The sequence below is a fragment of the Gymnodraco acuticeps genome, unplaced genomic scaffold, assembly GCF_902827175.1.
Source record: "Gymnodraco acuticeps unplaced genomic scaffold, fGymAcu1.1, whole genome shotgun sequence".
Taxonomy (NCBI): domain Eukaryota; kingdom Metazoa; phylum Chordata; class Actinopteri; order Perciformes; family Bathydraconidae; genus Gymnodraco; species Gymnodraco acuticeps.
Genome location: NW_022991244.1, coordinates 1398578 through 1413685, shown reverse-complemented (window position 1 = coordinate 1413685; position 15108 = coordinate 1398578). Strand labels below are relative to the sequence as shown.

The following is a 15108-nucleotide window of genomic DNA, read 5'->3' as shown; positions in this document are numbered from 1 at the left end:
ATCATGTACAATGAGTTGGAGTGCTAACCAACAGAAGCGGGAGTTGCACATAGTGATGTCGCTATGTAACAAAAGTAAACAAAGGAGTCCAATGGAGGCCTTTCGGGCAGGGGGTGAGAAACTCCCTCTGGAGGGAACTTTCGGATTTTAGCCTTTGCAGACCATTTACATGCACAAAAACCTATATCACACACTACATCAGGGGTGTCCAACTCAAGGCCCGGGGGTCAAATCCAGCCCGTGACTTCATTTGATGCGGTCCCACAAGAGCTTGCAAATAATATAATATGTTTATTATACGGTTACATGCCGATTTACAAAAGCACGTTGCCAGTATGTCCCAGCAACAATGCATCTCAAATTTGACATATTTCTCAGAATTTGACTTTTTTTTTTCAAAATATTATTTTTTTCTTAGAATTTGACTTTTTCCCTGAATCTGACTTTTTTTTACAAATGTTATTTCTTTTTTATGATTTTGACTTTTTTTTCAGAATTTGGCTTTTCTTTTTAAATCATTTTGTGACATGCGCACTGCAGAGACTTGAAATGATTTGCCTCAGACTTCTGCTTTCAGACGTAGTTAATTATGAAGTTATTACCCTATACGATAATAATCCAATGCAGAGGCAACAATGTAATATAATACATTATTTTATTAAATATTTATATATGTATTTTTATATAGTCTTATATATAAAACTGGCCCTTTGAGTGCTACCATGATGCTAATGTGGCCCGAGATGAAATTGAGTTTGACACCCCTGCACTACAGGAAAGGGGATATCCCAAAAAGCACGACAGGGCCTCTTTAAAATTACAAAGACAATTTGTATTATGGCAAATATATAAATACAGCGGACTATAGGCTAATTCACCAATGTGCTAGAAATTCACCTAACAGACCTAATGTTAAATGAAGATCAATGTCCACTTTACAGGGCAATCTGTTCATTCCTATATGTGCAAAGATTATTAAATATAAGCAGTGTGTGACTGATCAGGTAATATGAACAAAGACAATTATTAAATAAGAATTGTGTTTTCTGTATCAATTATGATTTAGTGATTTTAGATATTGACGCTGGGTTACTTGATTACTGGGGACATAAGGCTTGATTAAAGTGGACCTATCATGCTATATTTGAATAATATATTGTAGGGCCATACCTATATAAAACATGTCTGCGAAGTTTTTTTTTCAAAATACCAAACAGATCATGCATTTTAGCCATGCCTCATTTCGCTCTATTTGCTCTTTTTTAGCCCTGGTTTTGCAAGGGCTGAATCTGTGAGAAGTCTTCTTCGCTGCTTTTGTGGCAGACTACAGCGCCACCTACAGGCCTGGCATATACTACAGCGTCTCCAGCGCTTTCGAACGGCAATGGCCGTGGCTGTCTCCTCCTGATAGGTGGAGAGTTGCCCATATAGGCGGAGCTCCTCATTTCTGACGTCAGAGATATTTCAAATCTGTATCAGTCTGTATCAGATCCGTTGCAGCCCCGTTTTTAGAGATTTGGGTATGGAGGAAAAGAGAGAGGGTTGTGTTTTCTGACACTTGGTGAGTTCCCTGACACACCGGGGACACATATTCATGTATAAAAGACGTACAAAAGTGCATTTTGCATGATAGGCCCCCTTTAAATTGCTTAGTATTTTTCAGTGTATACCTAAATAAATGGAACATTCATTACATTTAAGAAATCTGGGAGGACTATGACTAAAACAGATTTTTATGGCAACCAATAATCACTTTGTAAAACAAGACATGTCTGTAATGCTTAGAGTGACTCACCACAATTTCTTATTTGGAGAGTTGTGGCTCTTTTATTTTTTAAGATCGGACCGGAAGTGCTCTGCAAATTCATTGTGGCTTGATGTTAGTAAACTGTTGAATAGACAGGATTAACAGGTTCTAACTGAGACAAGAAGCTACTTTTCAAAATGTTAAAAGGAGTTGGATTAATGTAGCTCTCCATGCTCAATGGAGAGTGCTGGGGGATGCTTCGAGGGGCATTTTAACAGCAGGAAGTGCCCATCAGCACTCACTAACTACACTTTCATTTGCATAACACCTGGGCCTTTACAGTGTATCATTTGCGTATCCTAGGCTTTATGGAAACGTCACAAGCAAGAGAAATAATTTCTGCCATGAAGCAAATTTGAGAAATAAAACCTGGATTTTTTCATCTGAATGTGGATTGTGTTAAGGGTAAATGTGAGTGTTAATTGGGTTGTCTATAATTGTCTTTCAAATCATTCAACATTAGGATAAGATGGTATTTCTGTAGCACCTCAACCAGCTAAAGTATTAAAATGCTGCTTACATGTTAGTGCATAAGCGGTAAAAATGCACCAACATAATACGTAGTCAAGTTTAGTTTAAACAGTGTTTACACTCTGAAATGAGTGTCATCTTCTTTGGTGTTAACGTTATATGCTTGGGTCAACATGAAGACATTTTCTTTATCGGTTTAACTATTTGTTTGGAAATTTAGTTTATCTTTCTTTTATATATTTCATTTTATTTTAGGAAAGTCCAATGTGGCCAATAAATATATAAGGCCCTATGATGGTAAAAAGGCTGTCAGAAAGGAGCATAATCAAGTATTGGAAGCTGTGAACTTTTACAAGTTTAATGTAAAAGAAATGTACAGTATACAAATCCTATGGGAGACATTGCATACACACTCAAGGTTAGCTTTTTCTCTCATTCACCATTGATTATTATTATTAATTAGTGCCATTAGTGGCAGTAGTATTAGTGATAATGAATTAAAACACTCTTCAGTATATTCTCGTAGGTTCCTGAAGCGCGCCCCCTGGTGGACGTTCCACTGAATGACACCACATGACACCACATCCTCCTCACCGGACGAGTTGTCATGGCAACTGTACAGCATGTGCTTACAAAAACAAGAGCTTGACCGTTCACCGACACTTCTTTCGACACTCGACATCTAACGCTGAGAGTGGGACGCCATCTTATTCTTCCTATCGCATTTATCAGGAGACAAGAGCGGAGACACACAGAACTGAAACAGAAGGGGAAGCCGACGAAAAGGAAGCCACGATGAGCGGAGCAAAAGCCCGCAGCAGCGACGCGCCTGTTGCTGAAAACGTCCCCGGCGGAGGGCACGGCACTGCGGCTCCTCCACGGGACCGCAAGCCTGGCGGAGGGGTTCTGAAGAGGCTGAAGTCCCGGCGCAGTCAGGTGGACAGCAGGCCAGTCACGGAGGAGGACCTGCGGACACAAAGTGGACATATCACCCCGGAGGATGTGTTGGGACTGCGGGGGGCTACGAGAGGTTTGGATTTTCCTCTCTCTAATGTCTCTTGTTGTGGGTTTAAGTGGACCTACAATGTTTAATTTGCTTCCTGTGCTGAACATAACGTAACGTTTTCTACTACAACCCACAGAATATATTAAATGCACACATTACGTAAAACTAGAGCCAATGACGTGTAGGTGAACAGGCTTATATGGATGGCTGTCAGGTATAATGGAGACACGACTAAAATATCCTGTTTTATATTTGATTTGTTATATGTTATATGTATCCGAGACATTACATACCTGACATCATTAAGAATTGTTAGACTGCATTAGACAATCTTTCAGTCATGGAAAAACCTGGTGTTCCTATTTTAAGCATCTCAATGCACACTGGGGTTTAATTATAGGAGGCGTTTGTATGGTGTCACTTTAATTGCAAGAAGAAATCAAACCTCTCAGAGAATAAATGTGACATCACTGCCAGGATTTACAGTAAATCACTCTGTGTGTCCTGAAAAACGATTAAAAAAAACAATGCCAGAAGATTCTGCCATATGACCTATATTTACAGCTGATGGGGCAAAATATGCAATTTGCAAAAAAATCACACTGGAGCCAAGGGGGAGTGTTTATGACATTTGAAGTCACAATCAGTGTTTTTATTCTCTCTGGTGGCATAACGTGTGATATATTCTTGATGGTTTCACACATGCTTTCCCCATATCTCTGTAATACTACACAGTGATCATAACAAAACATTGTGTTATCTCATCTTATTTTGTGGTTTGGTAGGATATGTATCCGAATGCAAATTGCATGTGTAAAAACAAAGTCAAGCTTAGTGTTTTGAATGTTATCTTTGCGCATGTCAAATCGGCACTTTGTACACATGAGCTACAATGGCTTGTAAATCATTTCAGTGTTTTAAACTCCTGACATCTGTGTGTATTTCATTGTTGCAGGGTACCTCTGTAAACCCGAGGACAATATTTATAACGTCGACTTTGTACGCTTTAAGATCAGAGACCTGGAGACAGGCACAGTCCTGTTTGAGATTGCCAAACCCCCCCACACAGGTAATGTGCATCCGCCGCCTCCGTGTACTGTTTTATTTGAGTTTGCTCTTTAATGAAGCTGTTGTATCTGGTTTCTCAGTACTTTACAATGAAATCATTGACTCTTGTTCTTGTGATTATCTCAAAAATGAATGCCTCCAAGTATGTTGACAGGTTCACAAACATCAGTGGTACATTTGATCCAAAATAATCCCTCAGTGTATTTATTTGAAATGTCTCTGTCGTATGATCTGGGTGTCAGAGGACGATGAGGAGCACCGAGAGGCCGACGCCAGCGCAGGCCGATTCGTACGGTACCAGTTCACTCCAGCCTTCCTGAGACTGAGGATCGTGGGAGCTACGTGAGTGACTCACCAACAACACACACCTAAGGAGAACACACTCACCTGTTCCATACACAAACAAAGGAAACAATTACAGCGTCGTCACTGGGCGCTAGAAAGTAATTGGATCCAGTGCAGACTGTAATACCATTATAATTACTCAAGCATAGTGTACAATCTCAGTCTCTCCTCTCTGCCTATCTCTCTATCAGGGTGGAATTCACAGTTGGAAACCGGCCTTTAAACAACTTCCGCATGATCGAGAGGCACTACTTCCGCGACCACCTGCTGAAGAGCTTCGACTTTGACTTTGGCTTCTGTATCCCGAACAGCCGTAACACCTGTGAGCACATCTACGAGTTCCCTCAGCTGTCTGAGAGCCTGGGTGAGTCGCTTTCCCTCACACAGGATTAAAACCTAAAGGAATCCTGAAATACAAATATATAAAAATAATATTTATTATTTCGAGTATATTTGATATTTGTATCCCCTTATCCAACCAGTGAATACTTTAGACGACTGACTTGTTTTTCTGTGATCTGTGTACCATGCAAATACCACACGAACAGTAACGACATTGTGAGACATTATATCATAATATTATCAACTTAGCGTACAGTATTTTTTACTTTTATGCTGTGTGATGAATAATTCTATTTTATAGAATCATTTTTATGACCCCCTACTGTGGTATATGGGACATTTACGATGGAGTAACATTGGAGTCAGGGTGTCTGTCTGTATGCAAAGACTAGAGGAGATTACTCTGAATAGACATTTTTGAATATCCTGCTTCATAAATGTGCATATTGAGGAGAAAAAGCGCTCAATATCTACAAACATATGTATGTCAAAAGAGTTGGAGGTCTCTGCAATAGTTCCTGTGATATCCCTACTGCAACAACATGGTATAACATAGGGAGTGAAATCCACAGTTCTGTAAAAATGCTTACTAAAGTTTAGTTGAACTTAAGATGAGGCTTCAGCAGTCTGAGATGCCCTCTTAAACTGGCTATGGTCTTCGCTGTACTTTACCTAAGGTTATTTATTTCCATTGTTGAGTCCTAGCATCAAACCGACAACCACCAGGAAGTATCCCTCTGCTGCAGTTCAGCAAGGTAACGCTGTCCAGGAAGCACAAAGAGGGAATGTTGTCTTATTATTTTTTAAACCTGGAAGATACCCACTTTGTTTTGCTAACTCAGACTGCCAAAGCCTCATACTAGATGATCATATTAGAACGAGGACTGTGGATTTTGTCCTCCATGTTATTTTTGTCTGTGGTTGCTTTGGGAGAAGAGTGTTTCATGGGCAGCACAGAGGAGGAATGAAACAGTGACCAAAGACTAATTTAACGTACATGATGCATGCTAGTAATATATGAAGTTTACCATCGACCCACAAAATGATCATTTGTTTATCAATTACTCCCCCTGGCCTGTTTTACCTTGAAGGACATCTTTTTTTCTAGAAGAAGAATCCTAGGAGAAAATGATTGATGAATTGAAATAAAAGGTGGCTGCGTCTAACAACAACAACACATTTGTTTACAACCACTCACAAAACGTGTACAGGATAATCTAATTCTAATCAATTCTGTTGTATGCTCACTGTCATCAAAACATATGCATTTTCGCTAAAACCTTACTATTTATTACACTTCTGCACAAACAGTATCATACTTGAGCGACGTCCATAGTGTTTTAAATAGTTTTAATAAAATGCATATGTTTGGGAAGTAGTGAACATGGGACTGGATAATGAAACTTGGATTTTACTGTACTATTCGTGTAAAACTTTGTAAGCAGATGTTTTGTATAGTTTTGTTGATGTTTAACATTGACCCATTTTCTGTTATTGGATTCTAATTTCACCTTGCAGGAAAAACACATTTCTTCCAGACTTCAAGGTAACACAGGCTGAGCGATTGATATACAAATGGTCATTTCTGGGTGCGGTTCATTTCTTTAAGACAGAAATAATAAATACTTCTGAAAATGTCTTAAATGCTTTAACATAAAAAGTTAACACTAACTTTCTTTCAGTCCGTCAGATGGTGGAGTGTCCTTATGAGACCCGGTCAGACAGCTTCTATTTCGTGGAGAACAGACTGGTCATGCACAACAAGGCAGACTATGCTTATAACGGAGGACAGTGATACCTGCCTGCTATCATGCAACAACACACACACACACACACACACACACACACACACACACACACACACACACACACACACACACACACACACACACACACACACACACACACACACACACACACACACGTGCATGCACACACTCACACATTAACATATTGTATACCACATGCATGCACACAGCTGAATACACAGTTCATCGGCTCATACATGCACAAGTTCCACAGACACGGTTGAATTGTAAGAATGAATTACCATTCACTGCGATCATTTTCAGGGGGTGTGTTTGATACTGCAGAAAGTCAATATCAGTCTCTGCTCCGACATATAAACAGGAAGCCTCTGTTAAAAAAAAGTTCAGTACGGGTTAATTTATCTGTTTTTGATTATGTTTCAACCAAAAGAGGACTAATCTCTCTAGTGGCCATGTGACATCTGAAACCGACTGCAGGGTTATTAGAAAGATGGTTTAGTCTCCTCTTTTTGAAAGTGTCCTACCACCCCCTCATCACACACATACACACGCATACACTCAATCCCCAAGTGACACACATAGTGTTTGTCAGAAGCAGCTGTTCTCAGAGCTGCCGCCTCCACAATCCACTCCAGACAATATCGGGGGAGAAAGAGTGAAAGCATCCACAAAAACACTGTCAAACACACATGGTCACTCCTGCCATGCCCCCCGTCTCCCTCTATTCTCTTGCTTTCACAAACACACACACACACACACACACACACACACACACACACACACACACACACACACACACACACACACACACACACACACACACACACACACACACACACACACACACACATTGCTATTTTTGTTGTATGTTTTACAGTTTTCTCTAGTTGACCAACATGAAAATAAATCAGGTAACAGTGAACTGCAATGCAACTGTAATTTTGACTGCAACCAAACAAAATATTATAACCTCACATGATGAACAGCAGTCAAAAAAGACATTTAAGGTAGAAAGTTATCATATCATAATGCATGCCATGATATAAACAAAAAAGGGAAAACGATTGTAAAGAATGGAATACCAGATATACTGTGGACAACAAAATAAAATGTAAAGTAATATAAAAAAGGTTTGGTGACATCAGATATTATTTTTCCATCCATCTAAGATTATTAGCTGTATTTTTTTAATTATTCCCTCATCACGCACGTCTTAGAACATCAAATTAATATGGATTATGTCTGGAAATGGAGTGGTCTTTTTACTAGATATTGTACTTCCTCTTTGTACTTTGTAAACTTTTTGGTGTTCAGGGTTAAAGGTGGTGTTTGTAAAAATAATAATATATATATATATATATAGTTTGTAAAAAGTGATCAAAGAAAATAAATGTACATTTTCTGATACAAGATGTGTGACTTTTGTTTTATTTCTGGAGATGAAACGAGTGGAAAGAAGCTGAACTGATTTTGGATGTTTTTAGAAGTTCCAAAAGTGGCCACAAGGAGGAGTTCTAACTATAAATGAGCGCCACTGGTTTCAGTTTAGTTTAATATTTGATTGTAGAACAGATCACAACAGTGTTGTTTATCATCGTGACATGACAAGTTTACATTTGAACCTGGTATTTGGATTAAAACGTGGACATGATCTGATCCTTTATCTTCATGGGCTTTCACTGTTAAAGAAGACATAACACTGATTATATCGTTTTAATTCAAAGTCTCACTTTATCTACAGGTCACATTGGAGCTAGCAAAGCATGCACTACATTTGGAAATTTGCTCAGGATTGTTATACGTATTTGTTTAAACCAACATCTGAGCCTCTCTCTGTTTATTCTTTCGCAGGCTGTTTCTTCCTATCTTTGTGTTCATCTCTTGATCTCTCTCAGTTTCCAGCTCTCATGCCCAAAAGTCTCATGCTCTTTTCTCCCTCGCCTCTCCTTTTCGATTTCTCTCTCCACACCTTTCCAGCTCTCCCTCCCTCGCTCTGGCGCTCTGTTTTTCCCTTTTCTTTCCTCCTCTCTCACCTGGTAACCAGACCTCTGGAGAGGAGTGTTGAGTTTCCACTTTCCCAGAGAAGAGGACAATCTGAGCCACACAAAGCACCACAATGGACCCCCTCTGCTCTCTCCTCCCTTCACTCTGTCACTGCACAGCTGCACTCACACACACACACACACACACACACACACACACACACACACACACACACACACACACACACACACACACACACACACATAAATACATAAGGACACATTCACCTTCTGCTTGTTATTCGTGTTAACCCTCTTCATTCTGTTTTTCTTTGCATGCCGCTTTCCTTCATCTTTCTCTACCTACATCATTTTGATTTAACTCCCCTTTTGTCGCTGGCAGTTGCCTAAAGTAAATATAATGTTAGTTGTCACCTTCCTCTTCACAATTGCACAATAAATAAAACATGTCTTTGTTATATTGTGTACTTACTTCATAAATGATGATTGCCATCTATTCAAAACATCCGATTGAGCCTGTGAGATGATGACATGGACAATTATAATACTGCTTATTGCCTTGTAAAGTCTACTCTCATCTATATTATCTATGCTTTTGCAGCTGTGGTGGTGAGGCCATGCAAACAGGAAGTGTTGATTAAATAACGTTTGTTTCTTTACAACTATAATAAGAGATGTAGTACTAGATGCTCTGATGCAATAGAATTTTACTTTAAACACTACATTCACATATTTTTGCTTGTGATGTCTCAGCCAAAATGTTAGCATGTTAGCAAACACATTCAGGTAACAAATACGTATCAACATTCATTTGGAGTCATGTTTGTGATCCCCAAACAGGTGTAGTTCCAATATTTAAACTCTGTTTTGGTCTCCACCCACTCCTGAGAAAGTATATCTGGCCCTTTAGCCTCTAAATGCTCCTCTGTGTTCACTAGATTGTTGCTAACTTAAAATTGTGCGCAGTGGGTTAAAAATCCGTAAAATGTTCAGTAGAGATAAAGGGAACTGCAGAGTTGGCTAAAGATTACCAGTGTGTGTGTTATTATAAGACCCCTTCCACACAAGTCTTATTGATCCATTGTTTATGTAAAAATATAGCTTTGTTCAGTTTTAGTGGTGACAACAGCACCTTTATCATCAGAAAGTTAAAGAAGATATTTCCTGCTTTCCAACGTCAAACTATAGCCTCTATTTAGCAACATAGATACGCTTTAAAACTCTCATAACGTACCATTGAAAGCTTCATTCAGTCTGTCAATGTTTAAAGAAAGTCATTCATAACTTTACTCAACCCCCACGTTTCCCCATACAATGACCTACAACTTTAAAATGCATAAAAAAGGATGGTGTCAAAATATAATGTGTCAGTTGCTGATTACACCACAAAGCAGGGCACATTTTAACTGTGAGCTCATAAATCAATAACCACAGCCTTCCATCAGGCTGGAGGGCCTGCACACTGCAGCACGCACGTGAAGCAGCTGGACTGTACCGAGCCACGTGTCGGTATCCCACAAAAAGTATTTGCAATTAGCACAAGCACAAGCACTGACACATACCTGGCAATAAATACACACACTTTCCAACTTTCCAGGGATGATTTGCGTGTTCCCAGGCCTTCGTGCATTTCAGTAGTCAGTCATGGAAGGACACGTACGTACCGGAAACAACTAGACAGGTGGGATAAATCAGCCTCATGCAAACCACCTCCCGCCCCCCCTTCTCCAAAACACACACACCTATCTTTGTAACTGGCTTTACAATATATCCTGTTCAGTGAATCCCACCTCAGTGAGATTAGGAGTGAGAAGCACTGGTTTATTGTGGGTACCCTGAAACACACAAGGGCACATACACACACAGATCTACACTCAGGCAGGGGGACAGGGGTCTCCTATAAATAGTAGCAAGGAATGGCGTTGATAGGTCCTGTAAAAAAAGAAATGGAGGGGGGAGTGGAAAAAGGATTAGAGATACAGGGACGCACTGCAACTCCACTTGGTCTTGGTCGTGTGTGTGTGTGTGTGTGTGTGTGTGTGTGTGTGTGTGTGTGTGTGTGTGTGTGTGTGTGTGTGGGGGGTAACTTTGGAGAGAGGTGGTATGGATTTCTTGCTACAACCGAAACCTTCTCTTAACCCCCCCCCCCTTAAAAAAACAGTAATCCCCTCTCTCTTTTACTCACTTCTTCATCCTCTCTCTTTCCTCTTTCTCACTCTCCCTTTCTTCCGTCCTGCTCCAAGGCCCTGGCGTGAAATCCATCATGTGTTAACACTACATTACCCGTAGCACATCTTCCGATAAAGAGATGATGAGTCACGGCACAGGCCTCTCGTTCAGGTCGGCAAGACGACAGTCTCAAAGATGGTTGTGACTCCATCTGTTTGTGTCATGATGTAATTTCCAGCAACTGCTTATAGTGACATCATCGGAAATGTGAAAGAGGTCAGGGCAGACAGGAAGTTGTACACAAGAGCATGGTACAGGTAATTCTAAAATGTAATTTTAGAAGTACCAAAAATAAATTCATCATCACTACTATCTTTACGAACTCTCATCAATCAAGAGAGTTCAAGAGCCAGTATGTGACAACTTTGAATGAACATCTCATTATGGATTGAAGGGATGCTGTAATGTAATGTCACGGCAAGCAAAGCTCTGTAGCTGTGACGGAAGATAACAGATAATTAGTTATCGGGGGGGTTAATAATGCACTCAGTACAGCAGTGATGAATAGACAGTGCAATAACAAACTGTGACTCCCCTACCAATCTCCATGGTGGCAAGTGCAGTATTGGCAATCTGTCTTTAAGTGTTAGGTCTCTCCGGATTTGTAACCAGAAACCTTTGTGTATGTGTGCATTTCCCTGTGTTTATCCGCCCAACAGTCTGTGTGGTATTACAGCGTAGATCTCCGCTGCTGCTTGCACTCATACAGCCGACAGACAGAAATAGTCTTGTGTCATCAGGGTAAATAGGTTGTGGTCTGCATGTGCTCGCAAGAAGCACAAAGCCTCTCGGATCCTTCCAGCACCGTCAGTCCAGCTTGTTGTGTGTGTGCACGATTAATAAAAAGTTAACTCAACCTTCTGTCAACTGTTGATGAGGCCTGTAAATCTCCCCCACAATCTCTTCCTTCCTCTCCCTTTCTCTCCTCCCTTTGTCTCTCTCCCTTTGCCACACCTTCCCCTGGGGGATGGAGGGATTGTGATCGGAGAGCGGAGGTGGAGCTCCTGCCGCAACCACAGGTGTGCTTGTTTCCTCCTCTCTCATGTAATGATTTCTTTGGCTTGCCACCTGCCAGGTGGAAAAAACACCCACAGCAAACGGGGTACTTTAAAATGGCCTCTTGGCTTCCGCTTTTAAATACTTTTTGTGCCTGTTCTGTATGTCTTTATCCATCGACAAACATTCCATTCGTATCCCTTTTCATTATCCATTGCCTGCGTTTAGTTCTATGAGGTCTTCCTGGAACTACTTGTTGCCTGTTTATATTTTGCATCACATGCAAATGTTGGCTCCTGGCTCTAAAGACTGCTGCTGCCCAAACATACAGCTCAGCTTCCAGCTTTTCAGATGGTCAGAAGTCGCTATTTGAACCCTTTTCTCTCCTGATCCCCCTCTCAACTCTCTTTCACTGTGCCTCAAGGGTGGTGGAGAGCAGGTCCCAGGCCCTGGCAGGTCAGAGGTCGCTCACAGACAATGGATTCCCACTCTGGGTCAGCAGTGGTCAAGGAAACAAAAGCAGTGAAGACTTGGGTTGGACAAACTATCACAGTGTTTTAAGGTGACAGAGTGACAACAAGACAGAGAGAGGGAGATGGGATAGAGAAAAGGCTGTGTGAGTGTAGCAGCGTACTAAAAACCTCTCTCACACATCACCTACCCACAATGTATAAAAGTTGCTTTTAGGCATGCTTTACCAGATATAAAATCTGAAAAACGTTAAGCTCCTGTAAAAAGTTAGCCAAATTTGCTCAAAAGCTAAAGAATACACATACTAAATATACTTTTTTGAGTATCATAACAAGTGTTTTTGCCTTATTCTACCTTATCAAAGTGCTCTAACTTGTGCATCCCCTCCCCCATGCCGCTGTCTTTCTCCTCTCTTTTTTATTCAGTGCCATTGATCATGCATGCAGAAATTAAGCACGCCCAACCACGGCTCTCGCCAGGATAGGTTAGCTAGTGCAGGGCCTTGTCCTACATACTGTTCTCTTGCTATGGTCCAGCAGGCCAGAGTCACACCCTCCCCCTGATCTGCCTCCCCTCACTGACTTCCCCCACTGCCATTCACACACACACACACACACGCGCACACACACACACACACACACACACACACACACACACACACACACACACACACACACACACACACACACACACACACACACACACACACACACACACACACACACTGCCTGTCTCAGAACCAGCACATGCACAGATCATCATGGTGGTGCTGGGAAAGTTAACTCCTCATTATCAAAATCGTTTTATCAGGTGCAGGAAATTGTTTGAGGTGTTGTCTCTTGATCACTTCTATCTTGTTTCACGAACACTTTTAAAGGACACTATGTGCTTCTGTAATCATGTAACTGTATCCAAATGAGATGTCTTAGCATGATACACTTTGCCTGAAAAAACAACAACTTAAATGATCTAAAAGAGTAGGTGTGTGAAGGTCATAATTGGATGAGTTAAACAAGTGCATTTTATATAACTATGTTCATACTTGTTTCACTTTTGTTCGAGCAGCTGAGGCATGTGACAAAAACGCTCAGCTGACCAGGCTTGCCCTGGTCGAGAGAGAGAGACTGACTTAGAGGTAATGCTGCTAATCTAGCACTTAGCTGGTTAGGACAACCTGTCACGTGGGGTGAAAGAGAGAGGGAAGATCAGGTTTAGATGTGATTGGGTAAGAACTGTGTGAAGGATGTAGAGTGGTGGTCACAGCAGTTTTGGATGTGATGGAAAGGATGAGAGCTGGGCCGCAGGAACAGGTGGGCTGAGGGGTTTGTGAGGGTGGGCCAAGACAAGGATACTTGATGGATGGAGAGGAAGTCACAACGAGAGGTGACGTTGGGTTTTGAAATACATTTTTGGATATAGGGTAATGTTGATGATGATGAAAATGAGCCCAGGAGGGGACAATAATACAACTACAAAGGGATTAATAGCCTACATGTGGTGGGTCACCGCTGGACCAGAGTAATGGTTGAGGTGAGAGTTGGACTAAGTAGTAAAATACACACACTGTCACATACTAGGACATAACATCTTACACATCAGATTATGTTACATTACGTTATATAAAGTAGATATGACCACATGACATCATATTTATCCACATCACAAGCATGTTTACATCACATGCCACGACAACACCAGATGAAATCATATCAACACATTAAATAACATGACAATATCATATAAGATCATGTGACATATATATATATATATATATATATATATATGATCACATCACATCATATAAGTCCTATCACATGAAATGACGCCATATATAATCACATTACATGAAATGATGATATGATAATATCACATCAAATTATGTATGAGATCATATATGATTACATCTCATGTCGTCATTTAATATTACATCGCTTGACATCATATATCATCACATAGCATGACATTATGTATGGTCAAATCACATGTCATTACTTCTGAATACATTATATAACATCACATCAGAAAGGATTGCATCACTCATCTAATTTATCGTCACATACAATACGAGAACATAACATACAAATAAAAACCCCAATTCAAAAAACATGATCCTGTTGTCCTATAAGCTACAATAATGATTTCATATCCACATCCTGTTTTATATAACCCAGTGTGTGGCTAAATGGGTTGGGAGAGAGTATCCTGGTTACAGATCCTTCATTTAACCTGAGACCTAACCTTACCCCACAGGAAGACATCGAGTTCCTTCAGCAATACCGAAACTAATGCTGGAAATCTGTTAATGTGGAGCTATGAATGAATAACAAAACGAGTCAATAATTAAAAAGCTATCTGGCATGGATGCATAATGCTGGACCCATATATTTCTATTTTGGTGTTCTGAAAATGTTTTTTTAAAGATATTTTTTCGTGCATTCTGTATAATGTTGCGAATTGAAATAGAGGCAAGCTGCTGCAGATTCTTCTAACATTCAAAACGCTTTAACGGGCCATACTGTTGTGATCGACCAATGACAAGAACGGCGGGGAAACACTACAGAGAAGCGCCACTGGCAGCATGAATAACGGCAGGCAACGTGC

At 40.5% G+C, this 15108-nt stretch overlaps 1 protein-coding gene across 1 annotated transcript; it reads left to right on the top strand.

The window, feature by feature from the left end:
* Positions 1-2714: 2714 nt before the first annotated feature.
* On the top strand, positions 2715-8218 carry LOC117561884 (protein unc-119 homolog B-like). The gene is made up of 5 exons (XM_034239517.1): positions 2715-3308; positions 4240-4353; positions 4595-4694; positions 4889-5061; positions 6722-8218. Exons 1-5 carry the CDS (start codon positions 2852-2854, stop codon positions 6832-6834), a joined length of 957 nt encoding a protein of 318 aa, XP_034095408.1. The 5' UTR covers positions 2715-2851; the 3' UTR covers positions 6835-8218.
* The last annotated feature ends 6890 nt before the right edge of the window (positions 8219-15108 follow it).

What these genes read in the sequence shown, in the direction of transcription:
- LOC117561884 (XM_034239517.1), top strand. Translation starts at nt 2,852, where the DNA reads ATGACACCACATCCTCCTCACCGGACGAGTTGTCATGGCAACTGTACA. An exon ending in TGCCAAACCCCCCCACACAG is followed by an intron (nt 4,354 to 4,594) that starts GTAATGTGCATC and finishes TCTGGGTGTCAG; the next exon opens with AGGACGATGAGGAGCACCGA. An exon ending in TCAGCTGTCTGAGAGCCTGG is followed by an intron (nt 5,062 to 6,721) that starts GTGAGTCGCTTT and finishes ACTTTCTTTCAG; the next exon opens with TCCGTCAGATGGTGGAGTGT.